Here is a 22,053-nt window from a genome sequence, read left to right as displayed (position 1 = left end):
AAACAAGTGTGACTCTTATCAAGTCGCAATAAAAAAAACCGGTTACCATCAAGCAATTTAATTAATAAATTTTACTGTAACGAAAAAATGGCGCAAGTTTGGTTTCATGCGCCCATTCTTCTCAAGTCTGAAAATATATGGCCGTATATTTTAAAATTGAAATACCGGGTACTTAAGCCCCCTCGAAGTATGGTAAATATACTGTTATTCGTGCTAATATTGTTCAAAAATTACTATGGTAATAATTACAAAAGCTATTCCATTAATTCTACTTAATACCAGCTTCTTACGATAGTAATAATAATATAAAACGATAATTTATTGCACGCCTCGAACACAAAGCGGCTAGGTTGTGCTTTATAACCGCCCTGTCAAGGTCACACGATTTCCACTCTTTAAACTGCCTATAGTCCAGTCATTATAGTAACTTCACCTCGGAATTCGCGATACCCAGCTGTAAGTCTGTAAATACTTGTATATTGACACCCTCAAAGTTGTCTCAAAACCTACACATAGGTAGGATGGACGCAACTATTAAATTTCAAGGTCAAAGGTAACAAAAAACCAGTTTTTTGCGCTTTTTTTGTATCTCATTTCCAATATAATAGTTAATAAAAATTGACAAATATTTATAATCATTGATTTATCAATTGTTCATCAACTATATATGGCGCGTTTTCGACCGGAGGCACCGGTTGACCTGAAGTGATGCTGTGACCGCGCGCTCTATGCACTCTTTCTCGAAAACGGTTCACCGTATAAAAATTTTTTTCAAACAAAATTTGTAGAGAATTTTGTATTCTACAATATTGATAATAAAATAAAATAGCAAAAAAACCTATAGGAAATGAGATATTTACAAAAAAAGCCCAAAAAAACCGATTTTTGTGTTATACAAGTATTTACAAACTTACAGCTGGGTATCTCGAATTCCGAGATACTTACCTAATTTAAGCTTAAATAACTGGACTACTATTTTTCTTCTATTACTCTTACACATTATAAAAAGCACATCAAAATAAAGCTGAGACACTAATGAATAAACCCGATACTTTTTTTAAGTTGTCGAATACGTATTAATACAAAAAAAATTCATTAAAAAAATTTATCGTGGACTTGCATTAGTCTGTGGTTCAAAAAAACGGCGTGGTATGAATATCTCGAGAACGACTTGACTAAAAGACTTAATTTTTTTTTTCCAAAATTTTCAGAATTAAGCATAGAAGGTTCCTTTCGAAAATCACTACTGTAGGCCTTCTCGTTTTTTTTTTACATAAATGATTAAAACTGGCAATTTTACATGTAAACAAGCACACACTGTCGCCATTTTTCATTAGGAATTTTGAAATTAAAGTTTAAAAAAAATATAGCATGAGCGTTCGAGGCGTGCACTTTTGTATTTTCCAATTTATTTTAAATAGAAACACGACAATCTTACTTACACTAGATGGAAGCATATATTTGGCAAATCGTTGGCGATATGCTATTTCTAACGTGATATGTTCGACGGCAAAGCTCACTACGAGGTAATGATATTATATATCCAAAACTGTTATAACTTCACATAACTATTATATTATTAACTGTTATAAAAATAAGACTTTGTATGGAAAAAAGAACGACACTCAGTTTAAAATCATTAAATCGAATTATTTATGCAACTGTTGTGTAATATGGGGTATTAAAACACGAATGTGGATTTATCTCACGAGGCGAAGCCGAGTGTGATAATAGTATCACATGAGTGTTTTAATAACTAATTATCAACAGTTGCATACAAGACTTTATCTACACCCAGAATATGAATCCTCTAAAAGATTCTGGAACAGTTAGCTTACTGCTAACATTAAAACACCAGTCCTAGTAGTAACCTAATATCATTAATAATTACTGATTATATACAAATAAACTAAGTATTAATGAAACAATTATTTATTTTAGTAGTAATTTACATTTTGCTTAGTGCATTAGTAAAAATTCAGTCGAATATTCAGCGTTTAAAATGAATCGCTCATTTTTTGTAAACAAAACAATAAAAATATCGAAGAAAAATGGCGGATATTCGAATAACCTCCTTTTTTTACGGCGCGCGACGTTCTGGTAGTGTGGAACGCGAGTAAACGAAAATGTTCTTTTTTTGAAATTCATACAGAATACAGATACCACGCATCGAGAAATAAGAATGTGGCTGTCTGTTGAAACTCTTTGCGCATGAAGGGATAAAAAAAAACATAGGAGTGTTGTTATGAAATTCAGTACAACATTACAACACTCTTTTGGATGATGTAATGGTTATTAGAACATTGTGTGTTTTAATGTTGGCAATAAGCTAACTGTTTCAGAATCTTTAATAGAGGATGTAAAGCATGGGTGTAGATAAAAATTATACTAATGTCAAATACTAGCTGCTTTCAATGCTGAAATATTATTAGGGACATCATACACGCAAGAACTTGGAATTAACTTACTTTTTTAACTTATAATTATAACCACAACCGGTTCAATGCTCCTAAAATAAAATCAATATAGAAATATTAATATTTTTATAGCACAACTCTTAGATTAAGGATTGGTCTCCGCTGCGCTCCAACTAGATACCATAGGCGTTGTCGCAAAATGCGGCAACTAATACTACGCCCCAGCGGGAGTACTCTAGCCAGTATCCAACAATGTGTGACGTTGACGTGCGACATGCTCTGTTAAACTTTGCTAATAATTGAAACCAAAATGCCGGGTTGCGAAGTAAAACTTTGCAAAAATTAAACTACTAGAAATAAGAAAGACACTGGGATTACATATTATCAGTAAGTATTTTGTATTTTATTAATCTCAATGTAAAATAACATGCGTATATTAATAATTAATATAATATATATTAATAATATTAATTAATAATTAATAACATAAATATATTATTAATTTTATAGATGTCATTGAGTGTCAAAATGCCACGCACACACAAGCATCTAATAGTTGCCGTAATAAAAAAGCTATTGTTCTTAGGTAGTGCGGTATCTAGTTGGAGCGCAGCGGAGACCAATCCTTAATCTATGGCACAACTTCTATTGACAGAGCAGTACAAAACCATTTGACTTTCATCCCTGTCCCTTGCGTAATATGCTATGGAAGGAGTCAAAAGGATTGAAGTAAATACTTGACAAAATATTTTACAAAAAATGCGTCGAATACATATTCTTTTTAAATTCATTGGAAAATAGGCGAAGATATAATAACATCTTAATTCACCACGAATTCATTGTTAGGGCCCTAGCACACGGCGTATTTTAAACGCGCAGACGACGGGCTTGCAACGCACGTATACGCTCTTCAAACGGGATTTGAACGCAACCTTGTTACTGCGCGTATTCTGGTACTACTATTCAGACGCGATGTAAATATTACATAGGGCACACAATAAATAGTTATTTATGCAACTGTTGTGTAATAAGGGGTATTCAAACACGAATGTGGGTGATAATAGTATCACATGACTGTTTTAAAACCTAAGTATCGACAAGACGTTATCTACACCCATCATATGAATCCTCTATAAAATATTCTGAAACAGTTACTTACTGCTAACATCAAAAAATCCAGTCCTCAACCATTACATCAACCAATAGAGTGTTATTATGAAAACGGATGATGTAATGTTGTACTGAATTTCATTACAACACTCGTTTGGATGATGTAATGGTTATTAGGACATTGGGTGTTTTAATGTTGGCAATAAGCTAACTGTTTAAGAATCTTTAACGGAGGATTTAAAGTATGGGTGTAGATAAATATCAAAGCACGGTTCGGGCGGTGCGGTGGCGCGACGGCTTCACACGAGCGTTTGTATCGCGTTTTACTCGCGATCGCGCGTTTAAAATACGCCATGTGCTAGGGGCATAATACAAATATAATTTTACAACATGACCCAGTTTTGAATTACGAGTTCCTTATCTTGAGAATGGTACATTATCCCGGTCGTTCCCAATAGCAATTAAATTACATGAGAGCTGTTATAATAAGCGCAGTCAGAGAAATGCTGCTTACTACAATTCCATTAGCTGAATTAGGATCCTTCTTTTCATCCTGAAAAAAAAAACGTTCTTAAATTATTTGTTTTTTCTGTGTTATTTATTAGGTAGGTACAAAACAATTAACAATTGAGGTATTTCGTTATTCTTAGTCAAACAAAAAGTTTTATTAGTGACAGGTTTTAAATTTTTTTGGGTTATTTATAGTGTCTTTGAACATAATTAACTTAAATAAATCTGATATTAAATTAATAACTTCAATTAATTTATATGTACGTAATGAATAAGTTTATTAAATAATTCGCTTTTTTCTTGAAGTTACTTCAAACAATGGGAACTAAGCTGCTTATAGAGATATAGCATGAACTAATGCGTATAAAATATTGTTATTTCATAGAACTGCTTGTCTAGGAAGAAACCATACGCAATAAATAAAATTAATCCATTATTTTATTTAATAAGTATACGTCACTCATCAAAAACCACAGAATAAAAACACACCCAACAGTCACAATGTTTCCCATTCCATTTACAAAATACATCCACGAAGACGTCCACTGCTGGACGAAGGCCTCCCTCAAAGATCGCTATGACGATCGGTCCTGCGCTGCCCTCATCCAACCTACTCCGGCGAATTTGACCATACGTCGGTCCATCTTGTGGGGTGTTGGGGGAGGGGCTACCAAAACTACGACTTCAGGTACATGGTCGCCATTCGAGGACTTTACTGTCCCAACGGCCATCTGTCCGTCAATTTATGTGCCCTGCCCACTGTCACTTCAGTTTCGCAACCATCTGCACTATGTCAGTGACTTTGCTTTTCCTATGGATCTCCTCATTTCTGATTCGATCTCGGAGATGGAGAAGGCTATGGTCAAAGAAACTCCAAGCATAGCTCATAGGCCCATAGTAAGGGCCCACGTCTGCGTTCCGTATTTCGTCACTGGTACACAGGTACTATAGATATTATTTAACGGGACAGAAGACACTATATACTTACTAGGAAAAGCAATTATTTTTATAAAAAAATAACGTGGACAAGTGCATGTCCAACTCGCTATACAAGTGATGAAATATCAACAATTTTTCTTAAATCCTACTAATATTATAAATGTGAAAGTTTGTATGTCTGGATGTATGTTTGAACTTCATTAACGCAAAATCTACTGAATAGATTTTGATGAAACTTTACAATAATATAGCTTACACACCAGAATAACAAATAGGCTATAATTTATAAAACTATCATGTGAATTATACAAAATATAAAAGAAGTGTGATTGTTACTAATGAATACAACTAGCGCCATCTCTTATCACCTAGCAAGATCAATACAATGTGTATGGCAAAACAACGTTTGCCGGGTCAGCTAGTATTATTATATACCTTATAAGAAAACTTGTAAAGACTTATAACGTTTACGTTGTCATATTATTTTGGCGCTTATGAGGCCTTTCCCAGATTCAATAATTCTAAAAATTATGGGCGGGAGACAGGCGGGAGATTAAAAGTATAATAAAATAACCCACACGTATGGGTTTGATAAAAAAGAATTTTTGAGTTTCAGTCTAAGTATGGGGAACCCCCAAGATTTGTTTTTTTTTTTTTTTTTTTTTTTTTGTGTGAAAATCTTAATGCGGTTCACAAAATACAATACCTAATTTCAACACTATAGTTCTTATAGTTTAGGAAAAAAGTGGCTGTGACATACAGACGGAGAGACATGACGAATTTATAAGGGTTTCGTTTTTGCCATTTGGCTAAGGAACCCTAAAAATGAGGAGTTACAACTAATTCCACCTGCAAAACTTAAGTAATTGTAACGAAATTTTAGAAACCAAATGGGAGGGATATATTCTATGTCGGATTGTTTTCCGCTTATTGTTAGTATACAAATTAGGTATATAATCAGTTCGCGGCCTATTTTATTAAGCCTTATATAAGGCACCATTTGAATTAATCTAGCATTTGCAAAAATGATAATATTGATCTTATTTGACATATACCAGTGGGAGGCTCCTCTGCACAGGATGCCGACAAGATTTTGGGTACGACAACGGCGACTATTTCTGCCGTGAAGCAGTAATGTATAAACATTACTATGTTTCGGTCTGACGGGCGCCGTAGCTAGTGAAATTACTGAGCAAATGAGACTTAACATCTTATGTCTCAAGGTGACGAGTGAAATTGTAGTGCCGCTCAGATTTTTAGGTTTTTCAAGAATCCTGAGCGGCACTGCATTGTGATAGGCAGGGTGTATCAATTACCATCAGTTGAACGCCTTACGTAGGTTAACCATTGTGTTCCTCCATGACGTGCTAAATTGTAATGAAGTGAATCTAATTGGAGGGCAACGGAGACCAATCCTAAATCTAATTCTTAATTTACCCATCTGTTAAAGGTCATTTTTACTGTTGACCAATCAGAACAAAGCATTTAGAATATAAAATAACACTATTTTACAATATCCTCGGACATAAATCTACAAAACACATTTTTACACATAATATAAACATTGCTCGGTTTCCGCAGCCCCTTAAGCAAAGCACACAATAAATCCAAGCCACACATCACTTACTCTGACGTGAGGAGTGCGTCTCTTCTTTACCTATGCACATCAAAAATTAAATTAGTTTTGTACGATAAAAAGTTTCCCTTGTAATAAAATATAATTTTTATACAACTTCATCGAAAAATAAATTTTAACTCAAAAGTTTCGATTCTACATTTGCGCAGTCAAAATACTTGCCACGGACTAGTAAAAAAAGAAGGACTCCGCGCCGTGATATTAGCAAGTGAAGCACCTGTATGCTAGTGTGTGTGCGGTTACGGGGGATACCAGTTAAACAATTTTTTCTCCCTTAAATAATCATATATCCACAAATACTTATATAGTATTGTTTTACACACTTTTTCACAACGCACGACGGCATTTTTAAAATATTTTATTGCGACGCAAACTGATCTGTCACAGACGATGGCAAATCTCATAATGGTGGCCGATCGGCTTGTATCAGTGTGAGTGTATGCGTGGGGCTATGTATTTACACGTTTACCGGCTTGTTTTGGTGCCTCGCTGTTATGTAAGGTGACACGGGGTCCTTATTTTTTTACTCGTCCGTGCTACTTCCAACCCAGCTTACCTTTTCAATATCTACCTACACCTTTAAATCCATATCGTTTTGAATTATAAATTATATAGATATATAATATACAGCGTGGCGCTATTATTAATCTTAATATTATTATTATTATAACTTAATCGTAAAAAAAATAATTTAAAGTAAATTATTAAAATTTTCAAACAAACATAAATATATTTAGGAAACAAAATTTAAACATCCCTACGTGGCACACGGCAAGAAGTAAGTGTCAGTACCTACGCTAGCCCGCGGCTACTAGATTTCTTACAGATGTCCCGAAATGATTTTATGGAAAATTGATTGATTTAGGTGAATTATGTATTTTATTTTTGAATAATTTTTATGATATAACGGTTAAGCAGTTCTACCTGTGTGTTTATTTAATGTCGCCATTGTAGTAGCGCTACGCTGTACATTCTTATAATTTTAATAATATTTTGCAAAAAAAAAAGAAATATTGAAGTAGGCGTTACTTTGCGGAAATCCATAATTACTTATACAAATGATTTAAGTTTTCTTTAGTGTTAAATCCGCCAATATTTGTTTTTAAACAATTCGACACGTGGTTCGAATTTCGTGAGTCTCGTGCCAGATTTTGGCGAGACAACACGTCCTGAGGATGCCTCGTGTAGAGGCGAAACACGTGTCGAATTGTTTAAAAACAAATATTGGCGGATTTAACACTAAAGAAAACTTAAGTCATTTGTATATTTTGCAAATATAATTAAATAATTGGGCACGGGGATGGGCGCTGGTGTGGGACGCTACTTGCGTCGACACTCTGGCTCCTTCTCATGTCCAAGTTACGTCAGTTGGTGCTGGGACTGCTGCTTCGACTGCCGAAGACAGCAAGCGTCGCAAATATGTTGGTCTCAGTGAGTCATACATCTTTGTGCCGTTTAGTGTCGAGACGCTTGGCCCGTGAAGCCCAGAGGCGTGGAGAATGTTCAAAAGACTATCTTCGCGCCTCAATAAGGCTACTGGAAACCCAAGCGCTGGCAGCTAATTCGGTCAACGGATCAGCCTTGCTATCCAACGCGCTAATGCTGCTAGTATTCTTGGTACGCTTCCACGTAATGATAGTTTTAATTTTATGTAGTCATAGTATTGTAAATAAGATTTGTTTTGTTTGAATAATTAAATAATTCTTTATAATATTAAAAATAAATATAACTCACAATCATGTCTCTGCACGGAGTCGCCTTGAGGACGAACTTGAACAGAGCTTCCACAATATTGGCAGAAGTAGGGGCGGAGCAAGTCTCAAGAGCAGACACTACACACTTCTGCAGCTCGATGTATTTCGTGCATTCTCTTTTCTGTAAATTTTTAAACAATCTGTAAATCATACTGAAAAGGGGTGCACTTAGATATATATATATATATATATATATATATATATATATATATATATGTATTAGATGTTATGATAAAAATATTTATTTACTTAAATTCAAATATTTATATGCAAAATAGGATTTAAAATCACTTATTGAACGTCAAAAACTACCACCCATTCGAAAGAGACTGCCTCAGACCTGAGAAGAATGGGCGCAAGAAACTCAACGGGCTTTTTTTATATAAAATATGGATTACAATGTGATATCGTACAATAAAAATTTATAATTAAAGAGCCTGAGGGTGTTCGCTTAATCCCCATCCGAGGTGTCATTAAGAAAATCGTTTATGCTATAAACTTTCCCACACAAACGTTTTTTAACACTTTTTTTTAAATTTCGTAACACATTTGTTTTGTACATTTTCTGGGATCATGTTGTAGAAGCAATGTACTAAATTAATCTATGACACGTTAAATAACTTTAATTATTGGTTGTACTGTTTTTTTTAAGAAAATAAGGGACGAGACGAGCAGGACGTTCAGCTGATGGTAATTGATACACCCTACCCATTACAATGCAGTGCCGCTCAGGATTCTTGAATACCCAAAAATTCAGAGTGGCACTAAAATTGCGCTCGTCACCTTGAGACATAAGATGTTAAGTCACATTTGCCCAGTAATTTCACTAGCTACGGCGCCCTTCAGAACGAAACACAGTAATTTTTACACATTACTGCTTCATGGCAGAAATAGGCGCCGTTGTGGTACCCATAATCGTGAATACGCGGATCTGAACTATTAATCGGTTATGGTTAAAATCGTTGCTCGGACCGGCCCTGTAATGATTATAGACGAATGGTACCTAGTGGTCTTATTGAAAAAAGAATGAATTGTGAATCCTCAATTATAAACCGCTGGCCTATCTTCCACATTTATATTATATTATCTTTTAGCAGACCGTAATTAGTCATAGACAAAAGATACAAATTATTGATTGAACAATAGATATCGATTAATAATTTTGGTTATACTTTTAAATAAATAAACAAACAAATAAATAAATCCTTTATTTTGCTAGAAAACATGTAACAATGGGTGTAAATAAATAGTTTTAATGTATCAATGTTATCGGCCATTTCTGGCATGCAAAATTATTATTAACAAAATTTTAGTATTATTAATTATAATTAAAATTAACAAACTCTATATTTTAAGCACTTAGGTCAATTTATGGAATAAAAACATTTGTCTATAAGCCATGTAAAAAGATCCTTTTTAAATCGTTGGACGGGTAATACGCGTAAGCTTGGAGGGAGTTTTAGGTATATCTTTTCTGTACCACTTTTTTAGACTTACTTACGATTTGCTTTTTTCTTAGTTTTGTAACGTTCTACAATTATTAATAAGTTTCCATGATGTACGCCATTTCTTTTAGTGTGTCCCAAAATACATGCATTCCCTCCATCCTTATTTCCAACAGTGTTTTAAGTCAAACCGGGGTTTTTGCAAATTTACCGGAACAATTTTATTTATTACAGAGCGGTAGCGTACTGGCAATACTAATTAAATTCACACAAAGCATGCCAAAGCAACGGGTTGTTATAAGAAACCTGATTCGAGGACTGTGGATGTGCAAAGAAGTTAAGATAAGGATAAGGGTATGTTCCGATACGCACTGCGAGCACTGCACAGTGCTATGACTGTAGAAAAAATCGTTGGGACTGCCAGTATAATGCCGCAGTACCCTAGGGAAATAATACGTCATAAATCGCCGCCATATTCTACTGTGAGCACTGGCGTTTTCGAGGTAAGGTACTCGCAGTACTTTGATCACGTGAGCAGTCAAAACCACTCGAGTGCCTAAAATATTAATTAAAATATTTTTAATTTGACAGTACTCCAACAAAAGTTTTTTTTAATGAACTAGAAAACTTTAATACACTCATCTGAATGCTGCGTCAAAAAATGCGGCTGACAGTAAACGGGATTGCGTTCCGTTTTATATAGTAACTGGCTATAAAGGAACGGCTTCACAGTATACTAAATTGACGTCACAGTGTACAGTGGTCGCAGTGCATATCGGAACACACTCTTATTTGATGCTTTCAAATTTGACATGACGCTAGAAATGCGTTCAATACCTACGCTCGGAGTGCACTATTTGCGTTATAATATATTTCCTTTGAAAAAACTTCTAAAATCTTCATAAGGGAGCCATATTGGATCATTTTAAGAATCTATTTGACTAGGCCATCTCCAAACCAAGTATAATGCGTACGAATCAGCATAAAACTTTTTTTATGCTGAACAAACCCTTCTTGTATTTAAATATATAAGTACCTATATTGAAAACGGCTCAAACGAATTATATTAAATCTTAAGATAGGATTTTAATTTACAATTCATCAATAGGTTTATCTTCAAAAAGACGTTATTTAACACAAAAAGAAACGCCATCTTCTAAATTAATCTAATCTAAAGGCACTTCCACTGGATATCAAATTAATATTTGTACATTTAAAAGGCAATCTTAGTAATGGCATTAACAATGGTGGTTTTGCATGGCTTCCAGTTAATAATAATAATAACATAACTTACGCCAAAAGAGATCAAGGGAAGGCTGTCAGCAGTGATGTTGTTCTGATCAAAGTTGATTTCACTTCCAACTGTGCTGTTCACACATGATCTGATATCTTCTTGCTTTTCTTGGATACACTCAGGCCCATTCTCGGATATAAACACTATAACCAAAAAGAGTACTGCGTTATTGGCGAGGCAAAGGTAAAATTTGCATGCCATTTAGTACAGGCTAGATAGGATATACTTTTAGGTATTAAGAGACCTAATTTGTACCCCCCTATTTAATAGCGAATTAGGGAATAAGGTAAAGTCACTAGCAGTTGACCATGTACCTGTAGTTGACCACTTATGGACATAAACCGATAAACTAAGAATTCGCGGCATTATTTTAAACTAATTCCATATTAACTAGTCAGTGCTGCTATCTACTCAACGAAACGCGCGAAATTCCCCGCCCATATCTGTCAAATATTCAAAATGGCGGCCAGTTGTTTGTTGAGTGACGCACCGTAAATCTATTATTCGTTTTTTTGTAACAATTTTCTTAAAGATTGAAAAAGTTTGAAGTACAGTATTAGCAACTTTGTCAACTTGTTGATGGTAAGGGTGTTTTCTTTTCTTGTTCGTTTATGTTTTATTTAAATAACAGGGTATTTAAAATATGAAGATTTGTTTACAAGATGGGGGTGGTCAACTACCGATTCAACGACCATCATTTTCTAGTAATTGACCGTGATGGTCAACTTACATAAGGCAAGAGAAGTCTACTTATATGTGAAGGATAAATAATTATCTTAAATATAAGATATAACGGCCTGTCTCACTTCCCGTGTAGAAATCGAAATCGCAAGTAGGCGGCCACACCAAGGTGGCTATCCAGTAGGGACTCACGAGCGAGCAGGGACGTACGCGCAATATCCGTAAAAAATGGAGATACATAAAAAAAGCAAAGCATATTAAAGATCATTGCAATCCAATTTTTTTTTTTAAGTTTCCTAAAGACGCTGCAACAATCTAATTTAAAGTGATTATTATTATTATTATTATTATTATTATTATGAAATAACTATTTATGATAGATACCTATTTATTACCTATACTAAGCAGGTTCAATGGTTTTGTTTCATCTTCGTACTTAGACCAAGAGCGACCGCAAAAAAGTTGTTTGTTATTTTCAATATAGTAAGTACCTAGCTATCCGCAAAGTAACGCCTACTTCAATAAATTATCTATAGTGTTCCAGTTAAGTTTAGTTCAATTTGGTTCCCTTATTTTATAACCAAACTTCTATTGAATTTTTTACTTTTCTATTTAGGAAAATTTATGAGTGGGGGGGGACTCTTTAGGAGAAAAATTTAAGCAATCTTCAGGCTCGAATACGTCTAGTTAGATCTATAGTGCCTACCTTGGTAGTAAACCAATGCACGCCCCTGAACACCATAGAGTTCACATAGGATATAAACAAATAATCCTACAGAACAAATCTTCAGCAAAGTTTGCGTAAAATAAATAAACATGATATATACAAATGCAAACACGGGTTAGTCAGTTTCAACAATACATTAAAATACCGATTAGTTAACCTTCAAACTACCACGCCACATGATTTAACAATATTCGTGCCAAGGGATTGCTGTGAATGACACGGAAGCACCTTGTTCCTAGTGAGAATAAGCACAACAACCGCTAAACGTACAACTCCACAAACCTGTGACCGGCCGCAATAATATCGAAGGCAATGCAAAGATAATTGACGGCCATGCAAAGATAAACTTCAGGAAAACTACAAGAGACGTTAAAATAGTTTTAGCATTGTATCTTTTTTATGACAATAAGGAACGAGACGAGCAATTTACACGCCCTGCCTATTACAATGCAATGCCGCTCAGGATTCTTGAAAAACCCAAACATTCTGAGCGGCACTACAATTGCGCTCGTAACCTTGAGACATAAGATGTTAAGTCTCATTTGCCCAGTAATTTCACTAGCTACTGCGCCGTTCAGACCGAAACAAAGTAATGCTTATATACTGCTTCACGGCAGATAAATGTTGTTGCAAAATCGCCTCCAACTGGTATTCTACTATGAATAAATATATGATTTATGTGAACGGAAAGGCAAAAAATATCGTTAGGTTGTGTCTAAATATGATTACAATAACAGTAAATATCACGTTCAAGCAGGTTTTTACACTAAAATAACCGCGCCTTGAAGGTAAATACAGAGGCATTATTTTAAACAAACAAGTGGTAGAAACTCATGCAAAGCGACATTCAAGTTATGAACACCCACTTATTTATATTACCTACGACATAACAGTTAAGAAACCTTAGCTTCAAGTTATTAAAAAATTACTGGATTTACGCTTCATTATAATACAAAAATCACTTAAAAATAATAATTAATACCTTGCGAAGATGTCGTACTTTAGCACTTGCGTCAAAAAATAAAAAATACAGCATATTGACAAGTATGTAGTAAAAGAGACTCGTATTTCAACAATTGTTATAGTATACACATACAAAGCATTTCCTGGCTTTGGTTCCGTGGCTTTTCAAAATTTCGTTAAAAACGACGATGGAGACGAAAAACTTGCATATAAACATTAGAGGCGGGAGCAGGTAAAATAATGAAAAGATTTCCATCTCATTTTGAAGGAAAACGTTGCCGGCCTGTACTTTTTAGTTTGGCTTTCAAATTTTCAGGTCACCAAGATGGATGGATGCATTTTCGAAATATTTGCAGGTGAAAGTCGACTGAACATCTATCTAACAATCGCAAGCAGTATTATTTCATTGATTATGTCTGTATTAAAATAATTTTTAATTTATACGTTGCCGGTCTTTGATGTATGTGTATTATTTTGGCTTGAAGTTCATCAATAAGTATTGATGCATTTTGAGATGTTCGATGTTGAAAACCAGCTGATTCTGTCTAACAAAATCGCAAGCAGTATTATTTTACTGATTATGTTTGTATTGTCTTAATTTTAAATTAATACGTAGCCGGTCTTTAATGTATGTGTATTATTTTGGCTTGAGGTTCATCAATATGTATTGATGCATTTTGAGATATTCAATGTTGAAAACCGGCTGATTCTGTCTAACAATCTCAAGCAGTATTATTTTACTGGTTATATTTGTATTAAAACAATTTTAAATTAATACGTTGCCGGTCTTTGATGTATGTGTATTATTTTGGCTTGAGGTTAATCAATATGTATTGATGCATTTTGAGATATTCGATGTTGAAAACCGGCTGATTCTGTCTAACAATCTCAAGCAGTATTATGTTACTGATTATATTTGTATTAATATAATTTTAAATTAATACGTAGCCGGTCTTTGATGTATGTGTATTATTTTGGCTTGAGGTTAATCAATAAGTATTGAAGCATTTTGAGATATTCGATGTTGAAAGTAGCCTGATTCTATCTAACAAAATCGCAAGCAGTAGTATTTTATTGATTATGTATTTTGTATTAAAATGCATACAGTACTTACAAGCAATTCTGTCGCCTTCCTTAAAGCATATAAACTCGGCGAGTTGCTCAGAGATATTGTGAATAATTTTTACATTGCCTCGTTCTTCTTCAGATAAGCATTCCTGTGCCACTTCTGTCATATTATGGAAGCAGCTCTTAAAGGATGGAGTCTTATCGCAGTATCTGTAAAATGTATATTATCATGAGCTACATTAAACTATGGAAACGGATTCGCCGCAGTCTTCGTCCTTCAAGAGATCATCTCATGAGATCATTTAGGAAATCGGAGGAAAGCTGGATGAATCCTGTGGTATTCACGGGAAGCGGTGATGATGCTCTCCTATTCTTCACAATTACAGACTTTTTTGATGTGTTCTTGGATTGATAACCGCGCCTTTTTCTGCCACCAAGTAAAATAAGTACTATCGATAAAATTTAATCATGACATACCTTCATTTTCCTAAAGTCATAATACATTTCCTAAGTAACTGTTATTATTTTATTAGACACTGAAAGTCAACCAATTATTGTAAAACAATCTGTTGTGTGCAAATATAAACCTGTTTTTATAATTTTAAAAGAATTATCAGTAAATTGCCCCCATGAATTATGTGCGTTGACGGTTGTTCGATGCTGAGACTAAATACGTTATGCCTTATAAATGACGGACTCTGGGCTTTAAAGAATGGCAGTTTGTATAGTAACGCGTCAGATCCGCCGCAGTCTACGGTCGTCAAGGTCACCAATCTTATGAGATCATTTAGCAAATCGGAAGAAAGCTGGATAAATCCTGTAGTATTCATGGCAAGCGGTGATGATGCTCTCCTATTCTTTCTTCACAATTACCAGACCTTTTTTGATGAGTTTTGGGATTGATAACGGCGACTTTTTCTGCCACCAAGTAATAAGTACTATCGATAAAATAGAATCATAATAAACAAGTAGGTCGTAATTCGCTTGAACATTCATTTCCTAAGTAACTCTTACCATTTTATTAAACACTGACAGTCCACCAATGGGCCAGGTTCATCTCTTAAAATTAAATAGTGAAAGTATATTATTTGTAGTGTTTTTATCATAAGAATTACTAATTCAATTCTAATTTGTCGTTAAATCATAAGGATTACTTAAATTTTCGAAATTAAAATCATAGTTTTATTATCTTCATGTAAAACGGCGACCACCATTTTGTGACATCACTATAACAGAAAAATTTTTAGCAACTCACCAACGATACAACTATGAAAAGTAATTTTTATTTTCAGAAAAATCACTAAGGATAGCACTGCACATTTGACGTTTCTTTGTTTATGTTATTATGACGTCACGATCATGGCGGATCCCTTATTGGCGCGTTTATTTATCATTTAAATTTTAAACAGTTTTTTTAAGCACAAAGAGGAATCATTTTGAGGAAATAAAAATATCAGTTGGCTATCGAATGTTTACGAACATTTAAGAATATATTTAAAAAATCGAAGGACAGCCTATTGTCATACAATGTTTTTTGTGCAAATATAAACCTGTTTTTATGATTTTAAAAGAATTAACAGCATAGGGGGGCATGAATCATTTTTGTCGATGGTACTTCGATTTGAGGGGCACTACTGACACTAAATACCTTATGCCTTATAAATGACGGACAGGCTTTAAAGAATGGCAATTTGCATAGTAACAGGCAGGGCGAATCATTTACTTTATTTACTTTAACCATGATAAAAAATGCTACAAACACTATCACGACATCATACTTCAGCATCAACACGCCTATTTTAAGTGTAATTAATTGATTTTATTTTCGTAGATTTATCTCAATTGCATCTTTTTTATTATTAAGCTGAAAACAGTCATTTTCCGCTTCTTGCTGCCAACTCACACAAAAAGACCCCACTCTCGATAAGGTTCATGATAAATTTATCTTACTTTTTGAAGACCTCGTCGACCTGGCCGTTGGGTTTTGCATCTTCTATCTCCTTCTGCAGTTGATTGGGTGACACAAGTGCTTGCACACATTTGGAGAATTCCTTGAAGGCGCGCTGGAACAAGAAGAGACAAATCATATCAATTTCGCTACAATACCTACTGATATTTCTAATTACATTTTGCTGTTCGGTTGAATATGCAAGTTTTTTTTTGCTTTTATTTTGTTTGTTTCCTCTGTCTATCACAACAAGTTGGATTCTAATAGCCTAGCATAGCATAGTTCGTGGGTGTGTCGATTCTTATTTAGTGTAATTCCTTTACTTTAAAAAAACTTGAGAAATTCTTTAGATTTGCAAGAGCGACATCTCAAGTCCTAATATGCAAATACTGGGGTTGAGCAGGTTATCAACTGGCGCAAAGTAGATCCTGTAGATGAAGCCACAACCTGAGAGTTGAACAAAGCATACAAGATTTTATAACGATACGTCACTCGAACGGTTAGCTCAGTTGGAAGAGCACTCGCACGGAACGCGAGAGGTCGCGGGTTCGAGTCAGGCTTCGTTCATAAAATTTTGTTTTCAAATTTTATGTGTGTATTAATCCTAGAAGTAAGGGTTATCACAATGTGGCACCCTACGCAATTCAATCAATTGAATATTTTATTGAGAATGTGAATAACACACAAAAAGAAGAGGAGTCAATTCCGATTTTATCAATCGCCCAGTCATTACTAGCTGTTAGTGATTTAAGACGCCTAAAAGTGTTACGAAATTTAAAAGAGTTTTTAAAAAACGTTTGTATGGTAAAGGTTATTATTATTATGATTTTCTTAATGATACCACAGACTGGGAAAGGAGCGAACACCCTCATGCTCTTTAATTACAAATGTTTATTGTACGATATTACATTGTAATCCATATTTTATATAAAAAAAAACCGCTAAGTTTCTTGCGCCCGGTCTGAGGCACTTTATTTTAAATAGGTGGTAATTTTTGACGTTCAATAAGTGATTTTTAATCTTATTTGAATAAAATAATTGATTTTGATGAGACGATTGAAAACGATAAAGGTCCCTGGCACAGGCAATCACCTAGCCCCGTTATATAAACCGTGTTATATATTTATAGAGAGCGATAACTTCCTATCTTCGCAAAACAATACTGGGTGTGTCATTGTCCATCTGTCTTGCCCTAGAAACGTCAGAACAATTTCTACAAAACTTAATGTAATATAATATTTATATTCTGAACGTATCTTACTAGCCTTTTGCCCTTACTTGTCCCTACCTATCTTATCATCAATACTATTGATATATTATTCCCGAGGTCCTCTTCGGTCACAAATACAATGGCTACTACTAAATTTGTAAAACGACGGGCCCATTTAGAGGATATGAAAGTTTACGTATTTGTGAAGTATAGGAGTTAAACTGAGTGACAGAATAAGAAATAGTGAGATAAGGAAACGTTGTGGTCTGAAAGAAGATGTTGTGACAAAAATTGAGAACGGTATGCTGAGATGGTTTGGACATGTCAAGAGAATGAATGAAGAACGATTGACGAAGAAAGTGTATAAGGCTAGTGTGAATGAAAGTGTTGGAAGGAGTAGACCTAGGCGGACGTTTCGAGATCAAATCAGGGACGTCTTGAAAAAAGGCCAGGTCAAGAGTACCCTAAACCGAAGAGCATGTATGAAAGGAATAATGAAAGTGGACGAAGCGAAACAAGTATGTAAGGATCGTACAAGTGGATAGAAGTGGTCTCTGCCTACCCCTACGGGAAAGAGGCGTGATTTTATGTATGTATGTACGTATTTGCGTACGTGTTTAACATATTTTGACTATAATTTCATGTATTTTTTATCTTATTTTATTATTGAAGATAAATAGCAAAGACTGTGTGTGTTCGGTAAAAACCCAACATTAGTCATAGGTCAAAGGAAACATTAGGTAATTTAAATCTTAAAATTATCACTATTATTATAATTATTATTATATTATATAATTATTATAATGTACAGCCGAGTGGTTAGCGATCCTACCTACTAGGCTAGAGGTCCCGGGTTCGAATCCCGGTAGGTGCAAGCATTTATATGATGAATATGGATGTTTGTTTCCGAGTCATGGATGTTTAAATGTATTTACGTATGTTTATATGAATATGTATGTTTAAGTAAGTATATTGTATTAAATATATCATTGTCTTGTAACCCATAACACAGGCTATATATGCTTAACTTGGGACAAGATAATTTGTGTAAAAAGTGTGTCAATATTATTATTATCACAACAGAAACATAAAAACAATAAATAATAATGACGTTGATGAATGATAAGTTGAATTGCTTACAAAAGTATTAAAATGCCAATAAAAAAAAAACAAATTCACAGGTGGTAGAAGTGTGAAACCTTCGACAATTTTGTATTACCAAGCCTATTTATCTCTACTATCGTCTATAGCTTTACAGCACATCGGATTTATATATATGTTTGGCCCGGATCGGCTTCCAATATCTCTTTCAATTCAGTGTTATTCGTCTGTGTGGGGGAATAACCATGTCTTCTACATGATTCATTCTTAAGGCGAAGAGTAAGCAGAAAACACGCAAACATGGTGTTTTTAGACAAGTTTTGTGGTGAAAGTATAGCATTTCGAGCTATGAACACTACTTAATCCTGTTACACATACCCTAAGTCTTATTTGTAGGTTGCTAATGCTTGCTGTTGGTTATAGTTAACGCTGCCGAGCCTTTTTGAACTACCACTTTTCTTTGAAGTTAAACAAGTTTTTTGGCATGGCGTGACGCATTTTTTTGGTACTTCTCTCAGTAAAGTTCTTCTTATAGCTTGTACTTTTTTGTGTAGGTTCATTTATTCAGATTAACTGTTTTCCACGCACGAATTTTGGAAATATTGGCTTTGTTACATAGATGACGGGCCGACAGCCGTGAACTCATATCTCACACACTGTGACACTCAAGGTCGCTGGCATTTAGTGTCGCCGTTTCCATCACAAAAGCATTTAAAACAAAATCGCACGGTGCGTTCATTAGCAGTCCCCTCTCCAAACGCAACATTGATATCGCGAGCTGTTTCTGCCGCGTTACTTCCGCGTCGGAACTCATATTCAAATTCACTCAAATTTTTGAAATATCCATCTCACTTGTCTGAGCTGAATAAAAAAAACTGAAAGTCGATAATCGAATGTTAAATTTTTTAAAAGAAGAACATACATAGGTACCGTGAAGAAAAAAGTTTCACTCAAAAATCTCAAACCATGAAGGTTCTATGTCAATTTCAAGTACCTACAATAAAACAGCAATTTCCTCCTTTAACCCCTATTACATAAATTAATCTGTACGGCAACCATAACACCATATTATATGCATTGTGTTGTAACTAATTTTGCTACATGTATATAAATTATTATATTAAGACCAGCCATAAAACTAAGCGACGCCGAAGCATGGCCGAGTTTAGCAAGTATCACCAGTGGGAGGCTCTTTTGTACAGGAAGCCAGCTAGATTATAGGTACCACAACGCCGCCTTTTTCTGCCGTGAAGCAGTAATGTGTAAACATTACTGTATTTCGGTCTGAAGGGCGCCGCAGCTAGTGGAATTACTGGGCAAATGAGAATTAACATCTTATGTCTCAAGGTGACGAGCGCAATTGTAGTGCCGCTCAGATTTTTTGGGCTTTTCAAGAATCCTGCATGGCACTGTATTGTAATGGGTAGGGCAATTACCATCAGCTGAACGTCCTACTCGGCTTGTGTCTTACTTTCATTAAAAAAAAGTATTTATATAAAAATAAATATTAATTATTTATAATAATATAGAATAATGAAATCGATTTTCTCTCTTAACGGATGTATGCCGAGGTTGTACTAAATTACAGCTTATGATAAGATAGTTGTGATAACTAAATTATTTTGGTGATTAGTGATTACTTGTATATAATTATTATTGATGACCTAACAGCTATTGTTGGCAATGGAATTGTTTTTGGAATCAATAGCACTTTAATTAAGTATTTAAGGACCGAGCCAAAGCCCTTAAGGGATCGAGCGGAGCTAGGTTTAGGGCATCGAGCCCGGGTTAACCCGGTTCTGAGGATTACGAAAAACCCGGGTTTGATTTTTAAGACTAGGGATTTTCGTTTTTTTTTTAATACTTTAATTTTTGCTATTTATTAAGTTTACGCCACTTCGAATGCAATAATAAGTAAATAGAATATAAACGCGCTTTGATAAATTATTATTTATTACGTAAAAAGTAGCTTCGTTGCTACATTCCTACCAATAAAACAAGCCATCAAGTTAGATGGAGCTTTTAAATACATTAAGTGAATACAAATGATTTAAGTTTTAATTCTGAGATCTGAGATCAGTCTCGTGCCAGATTTTAGCGAGACAACACGTCCTAAGGATGCCTCGTGTAGAGGCGAAACACGTATCGAATTGTTTTAAAAACAAATATTGGCGGAATTAACACTAAAGAAAACTTAAATGATTTGTATAATTATGGATTTCCGCAAAGTAACGCCTAATTCAAGTGAATGTTACCAAAATAATTCATTTAATGTTAAAACTAATCTCCGCGAGTCTGTGATTTATAAAAGACTAGATTACTAAGTTTTAAGATATTGTGAAGTAAAAATAAATCTTTATCACTTTTTTAAACATTAAAACTGTTTTTGTAACTTTTAAAGTACTGTTTCTCTTATTTAAATTCTTCCTCATCCTATATATTTTGTACTCATTGTAGGAAATCGATAAGTCAAAGTCAAAGTCAAAAAATCTTTATTCACTGTAAAACTTTATAAGTTATTTAGTGCAAGTCAGGATGAAGTACAAAAGTTACAATAGCATTCAAATGAGTATAACAATATTCATTAACAAAATTTAGAACATTAATTCCAACTATATCATTCAAATAGTCTTTCACGCTATAATAGGCCTTAGATGTTAATTTATTTTTTACGATACATTTAAATTTTTTAATAGGTAACATTTTAATTTCATTTGGGAGTTTATTATAAAATACAACACAATCCACTTTAAAAGATTTAGCAATTTTACGGAGCCTAGTAGATGGAATTGCGAGTTTATGTTTGTTTCGAGTATTGACACTGTGTACATCACAATTCTTTTTAAATTGGCTAATATTTTTATGGGCGTATAGGAGGTTCTCGTATATGTACTGGCAGTGTACTGTCATAATATTTATTTCACTAAACTTTTCTCTCAATGAATCCCTTGAACGCATTTTATAGACTGATCGAATTGCTCTTTTCTGCAGCACAAATATGTTTTCAATATCTGCAGCCCTACCCCACAATATAATTCCGTAAGACATGACACTATGAAAGTAGCTGAAATATACAAGTCTAGCCGTTTTAACATCTGTCAGCTGCCTAATTTTTTTTATCGCAAATACTGCAGAGCTAAGTCGACTAAGTTTTTTATGTGAGCACCCCATTGTAGCTTAAAGTCTAATGTAATGCCTAGGAATGTTGTCATTTCTACTACATCAAGTTTTTCATTATTAATTTTTATAG

General features: G+C 34.3%; 1 protein-coding gene across 2 annotated transcripts in view; it reads right to left on the bottom strand.

Annotated features, from left to right (window-relative positions):
- Positions 1–3,945: 3,945 nt before the first annotated feature.
- Positions 3,946–22,053, bottom strand: part of LOC126977414 (27 kDa hemolymph protein-like) — a 44,565-nt gene continuing 26,457 nt past the window's right edge. Inside the window, exons 3-8 of one of the 2 annotated variants that reach the window (XM_050826209.1) lie at positions 16,495–16,607; positions 14,591–14,754; positions 11,106–11,248; positions 8,347–8,487; positions 6,604–6,633; positions 3,946–4,080 (exon numbers count right to left, since the gene is read on the bottom strand). In XM_050826209.1, coding sequence (XP_050682166.1) covers positions 3,994–4,080; positions 6,604–6,633; positions 8,347–8,487; positions 11,106–11,248; positions 14,591–14,754; positions 16,495–16,607 — 678 coding nt within the window. In that variant the 3' untranslated portion in view covers positions 3,946–3,993. The remainder of the gene's footprint in view (positions 4,081–6,603; positions 6,634–8,346; positions 8,488–11,105; positions 11,249–14,590; positions 14,755–16,494; positions 16,608–22,053) is intronic. The other variant, XM_050826210.1, reaches the window with a different exon arrangement.

The sequence above is a fragment of the Leptidea sinapis genome, chromosome 45 (genome assembly GCF_905404315.1).
Source record: "Leptidea sinapis chromosome 45, ilLepSina1.1, whole genome shotgun sequence".
Lineage (NCBI taxonomy): Eukaryota > Metazoa > Arthropoda > Insecta > Lepidoptera > Pieridae > Leptidea > Leptidea sinapis.
Note: the sequence above shows the minus strand (reverse complement) of the source record. Positions and strands in the feature narration are given on the sequence as shown.